Source organism: Mizuhopecten yessoensis, unplaced genomic scaffold, assembly GCF_002113885.1.
Source record: "Mizuhopecten yessoensis strain PY_sf001 unplaced genomic scaffold, ASM211388v2 scaffold10861, whole genome shotgun sequence".
NCBI classification, from domain to species: Eukaryota; Metazoa; Mollusca; class Bivalvia; order Pectinida; family Pectinidae; genus Mizuhopecten; species Mizuhopecten yessoensis.
Window position 1 is genome coordinate 121,816 of NW_018408758.1, and position 23,955 is coordinate 145,770.

General features: G+C 34.7%; 2 protein-coding genes across 6 annotated transcripts in view; one reads left to right on the forward strand and one right to left on the reverse strand.

Moving 5' to 3' along the window:
* Window positions 1–1,933: 1,933 nt before the first annotated feature.
* On the reverse strand, window positions 1,934–7,637 carry LOC110463049 (60S ribosomal protein L19-like). The gene is made up of 5 exons (XM_021517385.1): window positions 7,534–7,637; window positions 6,542–6,648; window positions 5,506–5,749; window positions 3,144–3,254; window positions 1,934–2,132 (listed from the first exon to the last, which is right to left on the reverse strand). The coding sequence occupies exons 1-5, from the start codon at window positions 7,536–7,538 to the stop codon at window positions 2,009–2,011; spliced, it is 591 nt and encodes a 196-aa protein (XP_021373060.1). The 5' UTR covers window positions 7,539–7,637; the 3' UTR covers window positions 1,934–2,008.
* Window positions 7,638–7,853: 216 nt separating this feature from the next.
* The window catches only part of LOC110463050 (ATP-dependent 6-phosphofructokinase-like), a 36,668-nt gene continuing 20,566 nt past the window's right edge, over window positions 7,854–23,955 (forward strand). For 3 of the 5 annotated variants that reach the window (XM_021517386.1, XM_021517387.1, XM_021517388.1), the window contains exons 1-14: window positions 7,854–8,117; window positions 10,734–10,807; window positions 11,565–11,642; window positions 12,342–12,531; window positions 12,718–12,883; window positions 13,764–13,808; window positions 14,222–14,330; window positions 15,006–15,101; window positions 15,508–15,600; window positions 15,952–16,077; window positions 16,817–16,881; window positions 18,948–19,038; window positions 20,562–20,708; window positions 21,820–21,858. In XM_021517386.1, the coding sequence (XP_021373061.1) occupies window positions 7,949–8,117; window positions 10,734–10,807; window positions 11,565–11,642; window positions 12,342–12,531; window positions 12,718–12,883; window positions 13,764–13,808; window positions 14,222–14,330; window positions 15,006–15,101; window positions 15,508–15,600; window positions 15,952–16,077; window positions 16,817–16,881; window positions 18,948–19,038; window positions 20,562–20,708; window positions 21,820–21,858 (1,488 nt within the window). In that variant the 5' untranslated portion in view covers window positions 7,854–7,948. The remainder of the gene's footprint in view (window positions 8,118–10,733; window positions 10,808–11,564; window positions 11,643–12,341; window positions 12,532–12,717; window positions 12,884–13,763; window positions 13,809–14,221; window positions 14,331–15,005; window positions 15,102–15,507; window positions 15,601–15,951; window positions 16,078–16,816; window positions 16,882–18,947; window positions 19,039–20,561; window positions 20,709–21,819; window positions 21,859–23,955) is intronic. The other 2 variants (XM_021517389.1, XM_021517390.1) reach the window with 1 other exon arrangement.

Below are 23,955 nucleotides of genomic sequence, written 5' to 3' on the forward strand. Positions count from 1 at the left end.
GTACGTATCACGTGCTAACAGTAGTTCACAGGCTCTTGGTCGCTACGACTTTTGTTGTCGAGCGAGTTACGCTCTGTCAGATAAATCGGTTCACAAATGCAATTACAATAACTCTGTTAAAAAGTGGTTTGTAAAATATCAAGATCCCTATAAAATGCAAGTGCATGTGCGTACACGTAATAACGGCATACCATGCGATAGCCTATGGTTACATATGTACCTGACATGTTAATATACCATGCGAAGGCAGGCTATGGAATGATGTCCAAAGTGTACATGATTGAGAGTAATTTTGTTCCATAAAAGAACAGTAAATTGACAATTAAATCTAGTAATGTAAATTACTTCCGTCGTTTTTTGGTATAGTAAAGAAAATAAGTGTCATTGTATTAATTCTATCCCTCTGCAAAAAGTTCCGGTTTTTTTCAAGGTAGACAACTCTCATCAGGATCAAAATTATTGTAAAATGTAAGATAAATTAATTATGAAGACTTTGTGTGCATTTCGTTCAATTATTCAGTCTTTTTGTATGAAACAATGTGTCCTGTTTGCTTTTAGCTTGTATTTAGTAACTGTTATCCATACAATTTCAATAAAAAACGCTTTTTGTAACATGTTGTAGATATTTTATGATAAATAAAATATTTGTAGGGTTGATTAGCAATGTTTCTTTTCATTATTTTATTGTTGTTATAGTTTTGGACAATGCAACACGCTCAAAAAATGTAAAAGTGTTGAATTTGACAAAAATTCCAATATATCGGTATTTTTTTACAAAAAAATCCCCAGTTTATCGGAATGCTTAGATTTTCATAAAATCATCTCTACATAGTGACATAACCATTATGTGAAACTTTCATTGAATTCTGCTGGCTAATAGCGAAAGGGTGGAGCCTCCTTAAACGGTTCTCAAGATAGTGTTTGAAATTTTTAATTTTATCCCATGTTGACCTTCGACTCCGGCTAGCACTTAGTTGACCTTTGACCTCATTACTGTAATTAAGAAAACAAATCACACAGCTTGTCTACATAACATACCGAAGTATCATAACTAGTCCAAATGGTTCTTTAGATATTGTTGTTTGAAATTTTTAACATATTTTACCCCTGTGACCTTGAAAGTAGGTCAAGCTCATTTTCATTTGCAAATTTTGTTGTACCACATCATAGGATGGTACTGGCCAAATAGCAAGACCTAGACCTTTCCGATCTTCAGAAAATGTCGTTTGACCACTGTGACCTTGAAAGTAGGTCAAGCTCATTTTCATTCGCAAACTTTGTTGTACGACATCATAGGATGGTACTGGCCAAATAGCAAGACCCTTCCGATCTTCAGAAAATGTCGTTTGGCGGTTTTGACCTTGAAAGTAGGTCAAGCTCATTTTCATTCTCAAACTTTTGTCGAGCTCCATCATAAAATGCTACTGGCCAAATATCATGACCAAGTTGCTTGAAGGTTTAGACCTATTTGACCCCTGTGACCTTTTGAAGTAGTCAAACTTATTTTCGTTCTCATACTTGGTCAGAATCTTACGAATGAAGCTTCAGGTAGGTGAGCTAAAAATGTTTCAGGACAAATCATTAAACCCAGCAATAGGTACCTATGACTATACACTAGAGCATATCTAGTTCTATAATGAGTATTGAAAACAGACTACGGTCAAAGAATTTGAATGCAATTAGTGCCCATATAAGATCTCCAGACAATACCTGATGGCGAAAGGGTATCTGAAAAAGTACCTCCCATATGATTATTTCCTCTGCCAAATTGGTTCCTTCCATAATCAATGATATATTGTGTACTTGTTTAACTTATCAATGCCATTAAGTATCATTATGACCCCATAAAGTATTGTAGCTGCTTAGCTTGTTCTTGGAATAAACTTCGCTCTCAATAACTTGTTGCAGTAAGTCTTAGTAATAACAATACATAAATATTCCACATCCATCTTTATTGTGATCGATGCAACGCCAATGAATGTGACACGACATGGAGAAGATAAAATGTCTATCGCTTCGTCTCGTCCTCTGTGGAGTAGGACTTGAGCATATCCTCCTTCTTCTGCTTGATGCGCTCCTCACGACGTTTACGGGCCTCTTTGACTCTCTGTCTCCTAGCCTCGGCTTGGTCGCTGGAACACAGAAAAACAGTAACCGTAAGCATTTTTGTACATCAAAAATGATTTTTTTAGGGATATCTAGGGTTTCTTAAGATGGCTGGTAATTAAATAATATGTAACATTCTCAGTTAAAATTTAATAAGATTTAATTCCCATTGTTCCAGTTTTGTCAGAACCTACAATCAAGTATTATTCTTAAATTCAAATGGTACATTTTCCCCACACACATGTCTCTTGGATTCAGGTTATCATAATTTTCAATTTTCTCATATTTCAAAAATAATTTCATTTTAACATTTGACCAAACTACCCACGATGCAAGCCAAGCCTACTGTTTGAAACAGGTGCTTTTAGACAAGTTACTGACAGAACAATGTGTTCTCTTTCACCGACGTAACGGAACTGAACCCAGGGTTTCAAGGAAAAACTATTCATCTGTTCACACTTAAAACAGGTCATTGATATATTCGATTATATTACTCTACACATGTCCACAAAACAGTAGAAACATTTTCAAGACAAAACAAATATCAAAGAACTCCCTAATGTATTATAGAACCAAGGGTTCCCTGTTTCTTACTATGAATTTTTGGTTTGCAGGGTAAAAGACATTTTGTCCTTACTACTTTAAACTGAAGAACCAACAGTTATTTCTCATCATTTCTTCATTTATTCATTTTCATAGTCTTTTTGAGAAAATCATGGAAAAAACAGTTTAAAAATAATGTACTTCCAAGTTATCAAATATGCAGTGTTTGAATACGATATTTTGCTAATACACTGTGGAGAAGTAATACTGTTGACTGGAAAATTTTCGCTGAAGTTTGATTTTTGCCTTTTTCGCCTAAAGTGAATTATCATTGAAGCAAAGTTGAAGTAACATAATATATATCAAATGTGAAGGTCAATAATTAACACTGGCGCCAAATCGTTTTTCTGGGGAAGGAAGAAAATTTGACTGCAAAAATTCCTGGTATACAAAAGCCGACCCCTCTAACTGCCTCAAGTGGTTGTGACCCTTACCTGAGTAACTTCGTCCTAGCCTTCTCTGCCTTCCTCTTGTGGATGTGCTCCATCAAAACACGCTTGTTCTTGAAGCCATTTCCTTTGCATTTCATGTACAGTTCATGGTACCTGGAGACAAAGAAATAAAATATATTTCTTCTTTCGTATTTCAATATAGATAACGAATATAAGAATCTACATGACAAACTCTGAGAGTTCCTCTTTAAAATCAAATATCAGAGATTCCTTCCCTAAGGTGAAAGAAAAGATCCAATATTGTTTCTTTCCTTCATGCAATCTTCTTTAAAAGTTTGGTGGTAGACAGATGAAAGAATTTTGCAGTGTTAAAAAAGTAAAAACGTAGTTCATAAATATGTCTTTTGACAAATTCCAGCTCTTTTCAGGCACTTTCAGGTTAAATCAATTTCCAGATTTTTTTGTTTCCAATGTATGGGTACTAGTATATAGTATTAAAGTGACTCAATTTACTAGATTTGAATATATCATATATCAACAAGAATTCCACTGAAGTGGATGCGTCGCCTACGCAGGATGCTGGGAGATTACGAAGAAATAGATACACTTTTCATTTCAAGAAACAATGTTAAAAGTAAGCAATAATCATAAATTATGTTTTTGGATGGCATCATTTTGTTATATAATCTGTTATTCTGGGAAGAATTTAAGGAACTTGCAATGGATATTCATTGTCTCAATTCAAAGTTTAATTTGTATGATTTGTCGGATGGTTTCCCATAAATAAATGAATAAACTTGTGGATTATGATGTTAAACAGCTAGTGTTGTCAATAACATTTGGAGTAAGACGGCATTTCAGAGGTATACACGGTGGGTCAAGTGGTAGATCGAAGCCGTGCAGTATACAGTTTTAGTGAAATTTCTATTTATAGTAACAGAGACCTTGACCTTTGACCTGAAAAGCAATCCCAAGCAAGCACTTTTGGTAAGGAAGCACTGCATGAAGTTTGAGTTTGATCGACCCAAGGAAACTCAAGTTATCGCACGAAAACCTCTGTTCAGACACCGACGACAAAGCAATACCTATGCGTCATCAGTTTTTCGCAGGCGACACAAAAATGAAAATGATAATTAAGTGAGGGGGGGTTCGGGTACAGGGGCCCCTCCCTTTTTTTTTAAAACCTAGATGCGAAATACTGGCAACTGAGGATTTTAAACAAATAATGAAGGTTTTTAATTTTCTGTAAAATACTTGATTTTTCTCCTTACTTTTTCTATTTTCCCCATTTATGATTGATTAGGAAATGACACAGAAACAGGAAACAATTTTCAAATGGGATTTTACGGCTTTCTGGCAGAGTAAATATAGTCTTTATTAGTATCTTTCTTAACAATATTCACAAATATGCATAATCTAATCAAGCAATATGTGGTGGACCGGCAGTCCACCAAGCTTTGGGGGTCAAGTGGACCGTCCAAGATTTTGGTGGAAACGGTCCTCCGGTCTACCGTTAGTGTTGACCCCTGCGTCATCAGCCATATAAATTATGTTGTTGAAATTTTTCTGAATTGCCTCAAAATGTTGACACCAGAACTCACCTGGACCATATATTATTTGTGATGACACAAGGACTTGTTTCAAATATATGTCATAGGGTCATTTGTGTTAAAATTTGTTTATAGGGCTGTCACAATATATCGGAAAACAGGTATATCGCAATACACTGGTATATTGTATTGTACCACAATACAGAGATGAAATATTGCTGTATCGCAATATTTTTATTATCTGTTTGGTGTTGACTTTGCAAAAATTACTACAAATTCTAACAGATATGCCAACAAAGCAGGCTTTAAATAGTTCAAATTTTGAAATAAATGGTTGGTTTGACAAAAATCCTAAATCTATATAATTCATATTATATATGATGAAGTTTGATAACATTCTGACAACTTTTTAGAAAATTGAGCACATATTTTTACATGGTGTTACCTGTTGTCAAAGTGGTGTAGGGGATTCCCCTTTCATCTATTTACATTGTACACGCGAGTCCGGTATTGATCGTCCGGTGTCCTAGTTTACAATTCATGTGTGCTGCGACGTGAAAGGTGAGTGTATAAAAGGGGTTGGTAAGGCCAGGTGCAGCGCACTTGCCATTGGAATCACCTCGTAACTACGGGACACTCAGGTCTTGTTTTCATTATACTTGATGAACTACAGCTAGAGACTACATTTATTGACTTAGTTTCATGACGTTAAGTCACAGGCTATTTATTATGTTACTGAATATCATATTATGGGGTTTTCTACCTTGTTGTAAATAATGCGATATTCCGACATTAATATAAAATACCTAGCAGAATTTGTCTCTTTGATTTGTAACCGATCACATATAACTTACAGATGCTTGTCAATTTTCTTGGCTTCTCTGTAGCGTTTCAATAGTCTCCTGAGGACCCTCATTCGCCTGATCCATAAAATTTTGGAAGGCATACGGGCATTCAGGGTACCCTTCCTCTTTCCATGTCCCATGTGACGCCCCTTCCTTCGGGCGATGGCATTCTTCCTTACACGTGCACGTGAGTGAACTGCCACTGGTTTGCGAATGATGAGACCATCCTTGATCAGCTTCCTGATGTTTTGACCTATTCAAAATTATGAAAATATCAGCAATCAAATCACAACGCTGTTATTCCAATTTTGTGCCAGACCTACATTAGCGCTGCTAGTTTCATAATATATAAAATAATGACATGTCAAAAATATTTCATTTCACTAAAATTTCTCTTTCTGAAGTATTATTGTAATCCACACCGAAATAATAAGACAATCCTGGTGTGGCAATTTACTTCAAAAACTTCTTTCTATTAAAGGGATTTTTATAGTATTTTTTCAGTTTACCATATTTTCTGAATATCAACTCAATCCAACTTTTTTAAAACAGTAAATGACTATACAACATTAACCAGGTCTAGTACACTCTGCCGATTGAGCTATATAGCTGTAAAAACCTATAATAGCTCTATTGACATATCTCATATAGGTCTTTTGAGCTATTTTCATGTGATTTTCTTTTTTAAGGAAAAACGAAACAAAGTCGCTTTTAAAAGATGATTTTATCATTAGGTAGATAACAAAAGGCATTAAATATAAGCATTCTTTTAAAAAAATAAATGATGTAAAAAACTCAAAAATTTAACATTTATGAAAAATGAAAATAAAATCTAAATGTATGCTTTTTGTAGTCAATGTTACAATAAACTTTATTGTTTTATGCGACTTTCCTTTAAATTAATGAAAATTGAAATCTGAGAAAATATAGCTCAATACAGCTATAATTTATGGGTGAATATAGCTATATAGCTTAAATGGCAGACTGTTCTGTTAACTGTAACATTTTCTCACTTCTAGCAAACAGACCTACTTCTGATACTTACGTGAATTAGCATTGGCTATTTCGTTTGTTTCATTGGGATCAAGCCAAACTTTATTTTTGCCACATTTTAGCACGGCTGCGGCCAGCCTTTTCTGCAACCTGAGGGTACTGTAAAAGAGATTTTGAACATTATCACATCATTTTGAATTTCAACGAATTCCCTGCAAATAAATTTTCATCAGAGAACTTTAAATTTATGGAAAAGGTGGATCGATAGATGTTTAAATGTCAGTGATCCAAACTTTGAAAACAGGTACCTCGAGTTTGCAGTTATTTTAAGGTTAGTAAGGCAAAAACAAGAACAGAATCATATGAAATAAATATGAACAAGTACACTTTCATTTAACCCTTTGCCAAGCGTAAATGCCAACTTCTCGACAGAACAATGGGAAATGTAGATATTTTCAATATCTGGACCAACAACCCCAGTGAACGTTATATCACATCGCCACCGTGGTCTGGATTACAACGAATTACTTCGTCCATTTAATGAACATAATGTTAATCTATAAATCAAAGGGATTAATAATGCAACATGTCCAGGGTAAGGCCCGATCTAGTTTCCTTGTCTAGTCAAAACGACTAGAGTAAGTAGTTAAGAAATTAATCAACTAACGGTAGGCCGTTCCCTCGGTAAATGCCTGGAACGGACTAGAATCAATAGGAAGACGGTGTGAAAAATAACTAGTTTGCAATACTAACAGGTATGAAGCATTTACTTGTCCTTCTTATTTTTGTATTCCAAGACTAGCGGACTAGTGTTAGTGTGGATCACTGATGTTCTGAGAAACTCTCCCCATGTGGTTCTGTCGGCCATGTTGGCTCAATAGAACATATAAAACAACGAATTATTAAATTTATACGGACGACATCAAAGAAACATGTCCATCAAGTAGTCGAAATAACATTTATTCAGTAGTAAATCCTTTTTGTGTAGGACATTAGCAAGAGCAAAACGAATAAAAAGGAGATTGTTCGTAACCTATTTCGCACCTCATGGTTGCAGTTTCACGTTGTTGGAAAAAAGGAAGAGCACCGGTTCACTCAAGTGTTCTTGCATGCCACAAAAAAAGTCCGTGTTAAAATGTAAAATCATATGGATGTACAGAAATGCATATTGTATCTTAATAGCTGGATAATTCTGTCTAACTAATCATAATATGTTTTTAATCGTGTTATTTATACTGATATAATAAAACTTAAGCTTCATAACGTTAACGAATATCATAATATTTTCCTACGCATTTTTTACTTCCGTTTAGTTCGTTAATTTCCGTATGAATCCGACAGGTGTTCGTCAAATCTCAGACTTGGCGGGATTTCACGAGACATATGTCAAGGTTGAGTGGAAGGTCACCTTCTCAAGCAGCCGATGCATACCCTTGTGGGAGGTGCTTAATTTCCAAAAATGGATAGTACCAGTACTAGCGGGTCTAAGCATCCCCCACCGCCCCAGTCGTATAGGAGCAGGCAAGATAGCGTCATGGCGTTACCGGGAAGAGAAGGACAGGAACTTACCCACGGAAGTGGGGCTGGGAAAGCCATCGGTGTCTTCACCAGTGGTGGCGACTCTCAGGGTTAGTTTGTTTATAACCTGCACGTGTCATATGTTACAAATGTCACAGCACACCAGCATACGTGCGATATAAAGTGAAGATATCTGTTCACTATTCACATCATAATTCTATTTTTAGACCAAGGGCAACCTGTCACTTCTGATTTAACGGGTCAAGAGTTCTCAGACGTCTACTGATTATACCGTTTATTTATAATAAATTTATGACAATAATTATGTTACATGTATGATGTCACGTAACTCCTTTGAGGTTCATAACACGTTTTGATGGTTTTAAACACAAGTGCACTTAAAGTTGTTATGTAGACTAATTAGATAAACGCTTGCCTGTTTTCCTTAGGTAATAACATGGGCCAGTACACTCAGCCGATTGAGCTACATGTAGCCTATATAGCTGTAAAGACCTAGCTATTATAGCTCTATTGACCTATCACCAGGTTGGGGAAAACACCAACTTGCGTATATACGCAAACTTGCCTATTATACGCAAGTTGGAGTATGGATTTGTTACTAAAAATAACCCAAATCGCTTTAACAGTAACTTTTGCAAGATATTATTGAAAATCGCATTAATTTACGACAAGGTAAATAATATTTTGCTAAACGATGTTGACTGAAAGCATTGACTACTTAGAAAGTTGATGTAACTTTGCCGGAAGTATTGCATCTATTTTTGGTACTTTCCCACATGCAAATAAAGTTTATTTTTGCATTTGTATTATGTTTCATGAAAGAATAAATGCGACTCCATACCCCTATTGGCATATAATAGGCGAGTTTGCATATGATACGCAAGTTAGTGGTTTTCCCCGACCTGATCACTATCGGCTATCTGAAATAGGTCTTTTGAGCTATTTTCATGTGATTTTCCTTTTTAATCGATCCTGTCTTTAGACCTCCCTTTCAGGCACCAATACGATATGTATCCACAGGTCTGGCACTTCTAATTTTGATAAAAAAAAATATCTGAAATATCACAAATTGGTGTAATCCAACTTCACTAATGAAGCGTTGTCAGCGTCCTATCTATATCCGGGGTATTGTTAAGGTCGGAAATAGAGTTGTCGATAACTGCTGCAATTTGAGTATCGGAATCGGAGGTAGTTATCGACAGTATGTGGAAAAGTACCAATTAATTTTTGTTTTAACCATTAAAAACATATTTTTATGAATGACTTGTACTTCAAAGTTGCCTGTATGATTTCATAATATATATTTCGTGAATTGTGTAAGTTGAGAACATGTACCTGACAACAATAGTGTTGCTTAAGTCTATCCAGTAAACACACATAACTTTTCAAGCATAACTAAAATACTAAAAAATCCAAAGTTCTCAATAAAATCCATGTAGATAAGTCTTGTAAATATGCTCAATATAAACTGCAATTACAAATTAAGAAAAATATCAATATTTGAAGACAATGCAGCTATATATAGACAGAATATAATATATATTTTGAAAAGTAAACAATTACATAGATAAAATGTTGATGAAAATTGTTCTGTTAGGCAGGAGGTATATAACTTATTATCTTGTGAACATTAAGAACCTAAAAACATTTCCACAACGATTATTTTAAGAAGATTCAATTATGTTATCTTGAATTAAATTTCTGATCTCTATCATTGTAGGATAAAATGCATCATAATTCAAAATTGTTGGGCTGTTCGAATGCATCACTGGGGATCAAAAGAATATGAAATTGGGGTGGGACAACATATTGAAAGGGAACCAGAAAATGTATTTGATCAAAATGCTGTGACGGTGACTGTTTGCGCATGTCTGCAGAAAAGAGAGCGCATTTGTTTACAAATATATAACTTGACATATCACTTGACATGTTTATACCTTTTTTAAGCAATTGAACACACGTCAGAACAAATGAATGTATTATGAGAGATTAATGATAGAAATAATTAACATTTTAGTTAAGCTGTCGATAACTACATCCACCTGTCAATAACTGCCCCTGTCATTAATGCCACCAAAACAATGATTCGTCAAATGTACGCTTATTGCAGATGATGAAATAGAGTATGTTTCCCGACTTCTCCGAAATGCCATCATATAATAACTTACGCAAAACGGTAAACTGGAAAAAAAGGTTTCAAACTTAGACTTGATAACTGCCTCTATTGCTCTAGTCTATTCTTTTTATCCTTTTCAGTGGTAAATGGTTGTTTCGCCCTAAATCCTGTTCGCACTAAGGGTTGTTTCGCCCTAAATCCTGTTCGCCCTAGGTTGTTTCGCCCTTAATAAAATAATGATAATTTATACGTTCATATTATAATTTATATTTATTATTCAAATATGTCAACTAAACTTATTGATAACTTTCTACATTGGTGTAAGGTATATTTCAAGTAGAGTATGTGAGAGCGGAGTCAGCTTTTCACAGAAAATTATATATATTTGTGTAATAACTTGGAAACGTTCCAGATCCCCACGCTATATACCAGTGTCTTTAATTTTATATATATAGCTACTGGCCTTACATTTTACAACAGTATATTGCTTCATAACCAGTATTGATTTGGAATATATATATATATAATGTCATATTACATGGTCCATCATCCTGAAAACAGACATATTTGACATTTTATTTCTTTGTAGGTATGAACTCTGCTGTCCGGGCAGTAGTGCGTATGGGATTTTATCTAGGATGCAAAGTCTACTATATCAGAGAGGTTTGTCATAACTTATTAAGTGTTTTATAAATCTGATTGTTAATTCCTAAGAATGTGTGCCCTTGTTTGATACTTCCTAAAAGTTCCCTGATTTCATACTTCCTAAAGTAGACAAAACCCTGATCATGGTAATCTATTGCCATGATCACCTGATGTAAATCTAAATCAAGTTTGTTTTTCCAAAAATTATCAAACTTGAAACTACTGATAATGAAACACAGGAAACATAAAAGTTTGCTTCTTTGATAAACAATTTTAGAACCCATGTATACAAATTGGTGAAAATAAAAATAAAATAAATGATTTATAAAAAGATTTTGCAGTTGCTTATAAAACTTAGGATGGGGAAACAGGGTACATGCAATATATTTTCAATAAATTTATAGTTTGGAAGATGCAATTATTTTTTTGCTCTGATATTTTCAGATTTATATATTTTGGTTAATTTTATAAAATTGTTTTCAAATCATTCTGCATTCAAATAATGCTTAAGAAATGAACTGTGTTTGGTATAGACATGTAATGCTAAATATGATGGCTGAATTCTATGAATTGTGTTTAGCAAATTTCCACAAATTTTACATGTACTAGCCAGACTTGCATTCAGTGTATATATTTTTGCCTAGAAATTAATTCTCAAAAACCTTGATCACATCATCCCCTGAAATATTGCAGCATGAAACTGCTCGTAATACCCTATCCTACATTTTACCTGTCATAATTGAACTTAACCTCAAGCTTTCTCCTCATTGGCCAGGGTTACCAAGGAATGGTGGACGGTGGAGACCACATACAGGAGGCTACCTGGGCCAGTTCTTCTGGGATCATGCAGATGGTATGTATAATTAGCTGATGAGAGTCATGTCCTTCTTTAAAACTTAAATTTAAAAACATTTTGTTTCTTCTCTCTCAACCCTGCAGTATAGTGTTTATCGATTGACATGTGCAGATGATTGACATGTGCAGATAAAATCACTCGAAATCTTATTCTTATGAGTGGATTTCACTACTGGGCAAATGAACTTGGCATGCTTACACATCGTGTGGCTGAGTTGAAGCATTGATAGAGTAATACGCCTTACAGTATAATATGCAATAGATTCTTTGTTGTATTCACTATGACAATCAGTACAGTTCCTTGAACAGAGATATGACTTGTTTCACATAAAGTATAATACACCTTTCTGAGGGGAAAAAATCGGAGGAAAAATAGAAGCGATAAATCAGGGAGACTCAACGAAAGTCAGTTTTATTTGTCATACTCAAATTACAGTGATCTATTTATAAAATAATAAGGGCTATCTTACCTTTCCTGTCAATCATAAATAGTGCAGTTTTATTACATCATTACAAAAATGGTACTGGCAGAAACCTTTTGTAATCTATATATGGAGTCAGTGTTACAGTTTCTAGTGTGATACTCTTGAATCTGATTACATTTGTATTGACCTTTTACTGTTTGGTGAGCAGTGCCACTTCTGTATCAAGTTTTTGTTTTCCTTTAGAACAGTAATTTTTTTCTGTCCTCACACAGGGAGGGACTGTAATTGGCAGTGCCCGATGTGCAGATTTCCGTTCAAGAGATGGTCGTCTAAAGGCTGCAGAAAATCTGGTCAAGTGTAACATAACCAACTTAGTGGTGATTGGTGGAGATGGAAGCTTGACCGGTGCCAACCTTTTCAGGATCGAGTGGTCAAGTCTTTTGGATGAACTGTTAGAAGCTGGTAATTTAATTTGTTTTCAATATTTTCACAACCAAACACAAAATTATATAAGTTGTCCCGTTACCCAAAACTCTATTGATTGAGGGAAACAATTTTATGACCCGTGCCCTTTCCTGGCCCTCAGCGTATTTAATTGATTGAAGCCAAGTTTTGTGTGTTTTAAGCTTGCAACATTGTTGTTTACAGAGAGGATCACACCTGATCTCCACCAGCAGTGCAGCCACCTGAACATTGTAGGGATGGTGGGTTCTATAGACAACGACTTCTGTGGTACCGACATGACCATTGGTACAGACTCCGCCCTACACAGAATCATAGAGGCGGTAGACGCTATTGCAACAACAGCATCTAGGTAAAAGTTTATGTCTGCAAGTGTTTTTCAAAAATTCAAAAAATAACATGCAAACAGTCTGTTAGTTACCAGACAGCTGGCTACGTATACAGGCCCCTAAGTTTTACGAAGAAGTTCTGAACTGCATTTTACTGCTACTTTATCTCCCACTAAAATGATTAGAGAGGATTTTTATCCCCCGCTTTCACTGAAACGGAGGATATTAATTTGGGTTTGTCCGTCTGTCTGTCTGTCTGTCACACTTTGTTTCCGTACAATAACTACCACAAATGCTAACCGATTTTCTTCAAACTTGGTCACAGGGTTAAATGCCTTAAGGGCTCCGCCAAGTTTGATGACCACTTTCAGCGGACTCCATTTGGCAGAGTTATGGCCCCTTGAATAACGAAAAACATCATTATCTGCTGCATTTCGTTTCCGTGCAATAACTACAAGAAATGTAAACCGATTTTCTTCAAACTTGGTACCAGGGTTAAATGCCTTATGCATTATGTCTCAACAGCACGATACTCACATGTTTAAACCTAACCTGAACAATGTTTACCTACAATATGTCCTGAAAGCGGGGGATATACATTCCACGAACTTGTTTCTAAATAATTCAATATTTTAAAGACAGAGGCCAGTCTAATTTAATAACTAGTGATTAAGCATCAGAGTTTGTTCATGTATTTCATTAATTCTCGTAGTTCACTCTTAAATTTTTTGTGATATTTTCGAATTTGTTCAAGTATTTCAAAAATGTGCCTGTAATCAATTTAACAATAATTTTAATCTTTCATATTATATGAAGTTATAAGGCACCATCAGAAACAACATTTTAGAAATTTCTTAAAACTATATTGTATTGATTTTAATGTTTGTTTGTCCTATGTTTTAGTCACCAGAGGGCGTTTGTGTTAGAGGTGATGGGGCGTCACTGTGGGTAAGTAAACGTCTAGAGTATTGACAGCTTTGATACATGTAACATACAAAGGCATCAACTTTTTTGTCTTTTAGGGTCCCAAGGTCAATGTATTTTAGGGTCCCAAGGTCAATGTATTTTAGGGCCCCGAGGTCAATGTATTTTAGGGTCCAAAGGTCAATGTATTTTAGGGTCCCGACATCAAATGTATTTTAGGGTCCAAAGGACCATGTATATTAGGGTCCAAAGGTCAATGTATTTTAGTGTCCCGAGGTCAAATGTATTTTAGGGTCCAAAGGACCATGTATATTAGGGTTCAAAGGTCAATGTATTTTTGTGTCCCGAGGTCAAATGTATTTTAAGGGTCCCAAGGACCATGTATTTTAGGGTAGTTCAGTGGCTTATACACATGTATATATATTGTTATATTACAGATATTTGGGTTTAGTGGCTGCCCTGGCCACAGAAGCTGACTGGGTTTTTATTCCTGAATGGCCGCCAGAGGCCGGCTGGGAGGATACCCTCTGTAATAAACTATCTGCCGTAAGTCAACATTCTGTTTTACTACGTGTGCAGTGTTATTGTTTTTGTATGCAGTGTGGTATTTATAATCCAATTGCAGTGGACATAATTAGGAGGCTGTCCCCAAGATATGGTAAATGTTATCAAACTTAAATAGAATATTTTGGCTGTATTATGAAAAGGGTCATGTAGCACAATCAATAAGTGTTAAATTGTACATACGCTTACAGGGTAGCCGAATTGACATCGATTTGCGTGGACAACGTGAACACATTTTACACATTTGTGTACACGTACATACGTTTCACTGGTCATTTGTGTACACGTACATAAGCTTCACTGGTCATTTGTCTGATGAAGGTGGCAGAGTACATACCCCACTAGTCATTGAAACCTCACATATAAACACATATTGGTTGTGCTACATGAATCTTTTCACAATCTTTACTTACCTACCAGAGGAAAATATTTAGAAATATTTTGGCAGCTTTAAGGATGCATGTTTTGAAATTACAGAATACATTGTATTCATATGTTAAACTATTGTTTATTTCATTTCTACACTTTTTCAAAGATGAGAACTTTATTCTTTAAGGTTATTTTGATGCTTATGTATTAACACAAAAATAGGATAATTACAGAAACTAGTGTCATATTTCTGAAAATGTTTGACTTCATTGGATCTCGTTCATGTAGGAGAGGGCTCTAGGTCAAAGGCTGAACATCATACTGGTGGCTGAAGGAGCCATAGACAGAGAGGGAAAGAGCATCACAGCAGAAATGGTCAAAAATGTAAGAAAGTTTTGTCTATGTGGACAGAGCAGAGAGAGATTTACTGCTGATAAATTAAAAACATAAAATTGATAGTATACTATAAAACATGTTTGCATATAGACTTAGATGCATCACATTGGAGTTGATAAGGCTGCAGAGCCAATATTTTATGTGAAGGGTGGGAGATATTTTCAAAAGACCCGATCATACTAATTTGCCTTTTAATTGCTCCACATGTTATAACTCTATATTAACTCATTCACCCCTGAAGACTTATTTGAACTCTTCCAATTCAAAGGTTGGAATAGTTCATTATGGAATTTCAGGAGTCAATGAGTTAATACTACAAGGAAAGACTGGATAAGTTAATTCTATTTAGTGTGGCACCTTCATTTAGTCTGGTTTTTCCCTCTCATGGTTGTAGCTGATTATAGAGCGTCTGAAATACGACACCAGGATCACTGTACTGGGACATGTCCAGAGAGGAGGCAAGCCAACCGCATTCGACAGGATTCTGGTAATTATAGGAGCCTGACAGGAAATGCTCTTGTCAGGTTCTCAGGTGACTTTTAATGCATAAAGAATCAGAAGGGGGATGGGGAAAGAGAGTTATTTATTTATTTTTTCGAATGAAAATGTTTAACTTAAATACAGTGAAACCCTGATATACCACCACCTTCCGTTCAAAGACATTTTACAAATTTATGGTGTACTTTTATATTGTTCTTACAACTGAAAAATGGTCTGATTGCTGGTAAAATGGATGTTGTTTTCTACCGAATTATATTGTCTCTATCTAAGAATATCTAGAAATATCCTTGTCGGCAGGACTAGTACCCTGTAATGCTAAGTGTTGACCTATTTGTAGGGGGCTCGGATGGGAGCGGAGGCAGTACTAGCCCTGATGGACGCTGCCCCAGGCACGCCCGCCTGTGTTGTGTCACTGGACGGTAACCAGACTGTGAGAGTCCCTCTCATGGAGTGTGTACAGCGGGTAAGATTCAATTTTTCAAAAAAACAAGAAAAATAGTTTACTGGAAATCAACTGACCTTAAAAAATCCTCACGACCTAAGGTTTTTCTTTGGCTGTTTCACTTCTCCAATTGCTTGTAATAATGCTTGAAACATGTGAGTGGTATTCCAACCAGATTGTACATCACTGGCAGGAAATTATACTGACTGAAATAACAAATCAATTCCTTATCATTCAAAGTCCTAATGTTGATTTCCAACATATATCTTGTCAGGGAGTGGCTGTCAAGTTATTAAGTCCATTCTTCATTAACAAAATTCCCTCTTGACAGGCACTGGAGACACTTCCATTTCTGTATCCTGAGAAAAATTTAATGTTAAAGTTCAGTTATTTTTTCGCCTAGTTTTACTGCGAATTACAGGCTGCTTTCCCAAGCAAATTAATGCTATATTTTCGAGATAGAGAGAGAAAAAACAGATAACAATTTGGCATATCCTCCCAATTTTGGTATAAACATTAAAACAGGCTGTTGTAATATTGAGGAAAAGAAAACACTGTTGTTTAATTGCCTGGTCGAATTGTTTCTTCACTGGTATAGAATTGTTCTGACACCATCTGATTGCCTTTCTCTAACCTTCCTATCATGAGAAAAAACAAATCAAGTGTAATTTGCTGATCCTTTTACAAATGTAACAGTACACATTAGTAGTTCCTTCGAAGGTTATTTGGCCTTTCTGACGACTATATCTTTTCACTACAGACAAAGGCCGTACAAAATGCGATGGATGCTAAAAACTTTGAAGAAGCTGTCCGTCTTAGAGGAAAGTAAGTCATTCCTGAACATCTCTGATTCTACATCTTGGCAACAACTTAAAGTACTGACCGCCCAGCTATACTAAAGGATCCACGAACCACTGCGTAAAACTGTATTTAAGTAATAATGATAATAGTAATAAATAATCTTTCTCAACTCCCTGGGGAGCATACAGTCGGAGCTGCCATTTCGGCGCTAACAGCTAGCATTTAACAATTCTGCCCAACCACATACTCATTTACAGGTGAGTAGACTGGAACAAGCGGATACAACACAGTGCCGTGCCGTGACTCGAACTCGCAACCCTTCGGTCACGAACCCGGTGTCCTACCACTAGACTACCGTGCCTCCCTGAGTATGAGAAACTATTTAGTACGCCCTGATAATGGCTTTTTTAAATCGGATCTGAAAAGAAAACCATACCTTTATGAGAAATAATGAAGAGGAAATAAACCAAATATCATACAACAGCAGTGTTCCGATCGTAAGAATTCAGTGTGGCCAGACCAGGGTTCGAACCCGACCTCAGGGCCCAGTTGTTCAAAAGGTGGTTAGCTTAATCACTGTTTAACGACATTTTTCAACCTTTGACAATTTCGTCAATATGAAAGGAAAAATCTCACAATTTGGCATGTAAATTCACTCTTCTACATATTTGATATAGGAAAAGTTGCAACTAATTCAATGGTTGTGTTTTAAAGATACACAAAAATTAACACTTGCGCTCATCACTTATTAAGCTAATCATCTTTTGAACAACTGGGCCCTTATTGTTATACTGTTTATCCAACTGATTGAGCTACCTGGTCAATGGAAGTGTCCTGGTCCAACTGTTCTACAGTTATATCTGAATGGAAGTTTAGGGAAGGTTACTGTGTATAGTAAAAACCACAGTGCAGTGGGACAGGGATCTTTCAGTTTCAGAACATCATTTGAATTTTAGGCTTGTTAATAAAACCTGGCCATCCTCAAAAGTGATTTACATTTCATTTTCCTGTTGGTGGAATTCCTTTCTGCCTATTCAAAATATGAGCGTACAGAGGGAGACAATGATATACATGTATAAATAATTGGGGAAAAGAACAGTAAAGTGATGAGGTTATAAGTAACTCTCCCCTTCCCCCAAAATCCTGAATAGACCCTGGGATAAATTTATTATAAATAAAAACAAATGTGCCTCTAAATTCTAGAGCTTTTTAAAATTTAAGTTGATTGTTAAATTTCTAAAATCAAATGTTGAGCTCCTATATATCTATCAACACTCAGTTGACGGGATTTAGAGGGAATATTTTCTATACAAAAGATCTTCATGGAAACATTGTTGGTATTAAAATGTGTTATTGGACAGGTCAATCTGTTTTAAAATGAACATTTAAAAAAATTAAGGAAGAATTGAAGCTATTTGTAATCCCAAAACTTGGAATTTAAACTAAGTTGGACAGGCAAAAGTCTTATTTCAGACAGACAATCGTTTGCAGAAACGACACATTACCGATATTCTTGATAATGATTGTCATCTGGACTCAGTATCACCAACTCGTAGAGTCTTCCTCAAGCTTAGCCCACTCTTCACCTCCCATAGACTTTATATACTATAAAGAAGTAATCTCCCATAGGTGTACCATGGAGATTTCATCTTCCATTGACCTACTTTAGAGATTTAAGCTCTGACTGGGTAACGGGTTAGAAGCCTACGTGGGGCAGTCATCAGGTACTGAATGCAGGTCAGTGGTTTTCTCCAGGAACTCTGGTTTATCTCCACCCCAAAAACTGGCATATCCTCAAATAACCATAGCTGTTAATAGGACACTAGCCCTTTCACCACTGTACACCATAATGGACTAATCTATATCAATGTATGGTAGAGTCTACTCAAGTTACATAGGGGTGATAGGGTTAAACATGCCAAACAGTAAGGTCAAACCCAGCTTGAGACAGATTCAAGTGCTAGTGAAACTGCTGCTTGTGAGTTGAGTTTATTGAAAGAATATCTTTATCAACTGTTAAATGAAGTGCCTTGCTGTATAGATTTATATTCCTGCGTCTGCTAATCATTTAATCTTGTCTATGTTACCAGGAGTTTCCAAAACAATCTGGCTACATACAGAAAGTTGAGTAAGCTGCGACCACCCAAGGGGTTATGTGACAGCTCTGGTAAACACTGTGTTGTAAGTATTAGTCAGTATATCAGAATCTTAATGTCATAATACAGAAAGCTAAGCAAGCTGCGGCCACCCAAGAGGTTGTGTGACAGCTCTGGTAAACACTGTGTTGTAAGTATCAGCTGATATATTATGTGACCACCAGTTATATTATCTCTGTGCTGTAAGTATTAGGCTATATATATCTGAATGTCAAAATGCAAAAAACATCAGTAAAATTTGGTATAATTTAATGTTGCAAAAACAAACAAAAAAACAAAATAAAAACAAATTGGGAAAAAATAATTCATCATGGAAGACTTGTGAATTACTTCCTGACATTGTCAGTGTTGGTCATATTCCATTGTTATACTGTAAACGACAATATATTTAGGAATATATAGATTGTTTGCAGTAGAAATACCTCACAAATATATCTTCAGATTCCTTTTACAAGGAACATCAATATAGCTTTATATGCAGTTCCTCCTATGAATTCGCATCCTCACTCAGAAATAATTCTTAATATTCACAAAACTAGGTGATTTACAGTATGTATCCTTTTGTCAGTTGACAGGTATGTTAATCTACAAGAGAAGCTGAGAAACTGTTTTAAGCATTTTTTTTTTTCACACATACATGCATGCTGAATATATTCCTTTGAAAACAGTGCAGTGGTACAGTGTGGAATCTCCATAGGGATAGATGTTTTGAATGAGAAAATCTTAAAAACCAGAGTGTGTCTGTATAGCCGAGACCCTGTTGTCTTTTTCAGAGATAAACAATATGCACAAAACTTTTATCAAATGTTTCAGGAGTAATCTGAGAAAACACATTATCTGAATTATCCTGTTTAGACAGTAGGCTAACATTTCAAAAGGTTTAAGGTATTAATAGGATTGTGTCACCATTTCTCAGTAGAATTTCTTAAAATTTTGTAGTTATAGTGCTCTGAAATTAAGAAAAATTTCTGCCACAAAAAAAAATAAATAGGTTGTCATAATTTCAAGGAATTTAAATGGAAATTTATGTAAAAAGGAGTGACTTCTGAAAAAATAAATGAAAGACACAATTCTTTGCAAAATAATGTCAATAAAAATGATACTGCCATAGATTAGTATTGCATTAATGTATATCAATTTAATAAATGCTGAAATTATGTCAAATAAATTATCTATAAATGATTAAAAATTAACATTTTATAATAAAACCATATGCACATAGTAAGAGTTATCTTTCTTGAAAAACTTCACAGTAGTGAAATAGGTAGCCGGTTTCCTGAAGTACACAAAAATGGATACATGTGGCTCATCGATAAAAAAACCTGTATTAATGCCTGCATTGCTTTGAAATACTTTAATATTGGGAGAGAAAACACTTTCTGTCAATAATGAACATACAATATTCATCAGTTTAATATGCGAAAAAATGTGATACTGTCTCCCTACATTGGATTTTCAACTAGGGATGTACTTCCTATTTCCGTTTATCAATACACTCATTCGTGGATTTTACTCCTTGGTTCATTATTTCCTGACTGTTTTTTACAGACTGGAAAAAAGTTAGCTGTGATGAACATTGGTGCTCCAGCCTGTGGTGCCAACGCAGCTGTCAGATCCTTTGTCCGCCTCGCCTTGACCAAAGGTTACGAAGTGCTTGGAATCCACGATTCATTTGATGGGCTACTTTATGGAGATGTAAGTCTCAACATTATTGTCCTCTTTTTCTCTAATTTTATTGTGTGTGATATACTGTTTTCGCTAGTGAAAATTTTTGCATATATAGAAAGTTTTCCTGGTTTAATGCTAGAACTTGTAATATATATATATCAATTGTTTATTATATTTTAATGCGAATAATGTTTAAACCATCCTTTATCAGTTTTTGGATAATCTATTTACCTGAAAGATGTTTTCATTGACAGGTTGTCATACAAAAGTTGATAATTTGATCAGTAAGGGAATGGAAAGGATAAACCAAGTATTAAATTTAAACAAAAGTACACTGCAGAAATTTCCACTTTAAGGATTTGCTTTGAGTGGATGCTTATTATGAGCTGTATCCTATGAACTTGAAGCGAATTGCATTTAATAATTTCCTGAGTTTTTTACTTGTAGTCTTGACACTAAATTATACTGGGATTAATGTGTAAGTGCTGGGAGAAATAACATCTACAGCAGTTATGACAGAATTATGTTCAGCTAGACCATCATTCTTACAGTGTTGTGGATTGATCTTTACTGTTTTACAGACTGGAAAACTTACATTGTTATAACTTTACAGATATTACACTTGCAAAATGTTAATTAGAAATGGTTCAGTGTAATTGGTAAATATCTAGTATTAAAGGTAATTTAGCAGTACTGTCAAAAAAAACTGGGTCACAACCTTGATATTTTTGAAGGATTTTTTTCAGGGCAACTTAAGAATTAGTTGTATAAAAATGAGTCTGAGGTAATTTTGATAGAAACATATGTCCGACTGGGTTATCGCTAGTAACTCAGAATCAGTCGTATAAAAGAGAGTCATAGGCAATTCAAGTATCAATGTATATGGTATAGAAAACTGGATTATCAATTGTATGGAAGATGTAAGAAAGCAATTTAAGGATAAATTTATGATGATTTGATTAATAGTTTTATCGGAATTGTAGGAGGTATTTCAGGTAGAAATATTTTGCTGACAAGGATAAATTTTCATTTCTTAATTATTTCATACCTCACTTCATTTAAGTTTTTTTATGTTCACAGATTCACATCAACGTTGGTTTTAACATAAAATATCATGCTTCACATTCATTCATTTCAGGAAAACCCACATGAGGTTTTCTTTGATTTCTCTGAAGGAGTAAGTTAACTATTCCCATCATCATCATCATCATCATCAGCCATTATACCACTTCTGTCCACTCATACAATTATAGTCTATGTACTCAGATATTTCTACAATATATAATCTGAAATTTTGTACTTTGTAGTTAATTCTGATTTAAATTCTGATTTAAAAATTTCATCAGAACAAAAATATGTGTCTCCAATAATAAGAATGTTTAATACATGTGGATTTCCTCAGATTTATTTTAGGGAAATATGAAATAAAACTTTTATCAAATTGTTACACATGTAAACATCTCAAAAATAAAGAATTATGTCATGCTTTTATTATAATGCTTACTTTTCCATCTTAGTAAACCAAATTGCTTTACTATTTTAACTTTATTACCTGTTCCATTTTGAGGGAGTTTGATAAAGTTTTTGAAACGAGTGATGTTCTGTGGCACAAGAATTTGTCAAAACTATTCTTCACTGTTTTCCCGATACAATACATCCGACAAATACATGTATTATTATGAAATAAAGACTGTTTCATACGATTCTGATAACTATTACGTTTAACCCCTAAGAAATGGTGACATTGTGGGTAAGATGGTAGCTTTCACCTTGTCTGTCTGTTTCCAAAAAAATCTGAATTTGAATTTTTACTCAAAATTTGGTGCAAAAATAAAAATAAAAAAATCAGTGTTTAGTGATTTTGATCTTCAAAGGATACAGTTCATTTCCCCATCTAGAAATGATTTCAATAATAATTCAAATGGCCTGAAGAAATGCATTGATTGTGGAATTATAAACAGACAGTGCAACAAAATCACTATGTATATTATATACAATGCATACATGTATATCAAACAGCTAAGACGCACATGTTTTTGTTCCATTCCTGATACTTGGTATTTTACTATTTAAATTTCACGTTCTCCCTTTTGTCTTGTAAGGTCAACATTTTCTTAATTTTAGTTTACACTTTATTTTGATATTAAGAGAAAAAGTAATGATTTCCATTTTTTACTTTTCTGTGTGTTATAATCCTGAATTTTTTGGCATAATATTTTGTCAATTGATTGTATGACAAAGTATATTCACAAAATAACAAAAACATAAAGGTGTTCAAAGGTGGAAAAATACTTTTTTTTCTTTTTTTTCTTCCCTTTTTTGTCCCTTTTATTAGAAAAAAAAATAATTCTGAAACTTGAAATTAAAAAATTGTTGACCTTGACATCAAATAGACATCAAATATTGCATAAATGCTTGGCTGGGGATTGTTGTGCCCATCTCCCATCACTGGTATATAGGGTTAAATAACAAAATAATGATATTGTACTGGAAGCGTTCTGTTTTTCACTGTTTTATTTTTCCAAAATGTGCAACAAATTATAATTCCCAGAAGTTTGAAGAAAATCATGATAACATTATTGGAAATAGGTTATTTCAACTCTTTTCACTAGATATATTCTTTTCGTTTATTTTCTTTTGCTGTGTGAAAAACAGAACTTTAAAAGTTTATACTGTACATCACGGTGAAAGGTGGTTTCTTTATGGATATCTCTCATTCCTGTAAAATATGAAATGTTCAGGACAATAAAGGGGTGTTTATATTTCTATCTCACACCCCATTCATGTGTGTGTTGTCTTTTAATTATATATAAACACTGACAAGACGTCACAAAATCATCAATATCCTACACCCAAGGGCATGAAAGAGTCTTATATTCTTTCATTATCTATACCTTGTTATATTTACACAAGGCTTTAATCAAACAGTTGTATAATTTACCTGTTATAATAAAGCTTTGATTATGTATAATGTACATGTACATAGTTGTAACGCAATGCTTTCAAAAAAACCTTCTCTTGCACAGGAACCAGTTGTGAAAATAAATCCATTTATCTTCCCTCTGAGATACACAGATCTTTTTCTTCTCATCTTTCCTGGTGATCAATTTATAGATTTACCTTCAATGGAGAGAATTCAGAAAATTATCTCCTGTTAAGTCTAATTCAGACACACATTTATATCTCCTTTTGACAGAAATTTGATACAGTTAGATAGTTATCTCCCCTTGAGACAGAAGATGGTAACGTTCTGTTCCCTTAACTTAGAAACAGA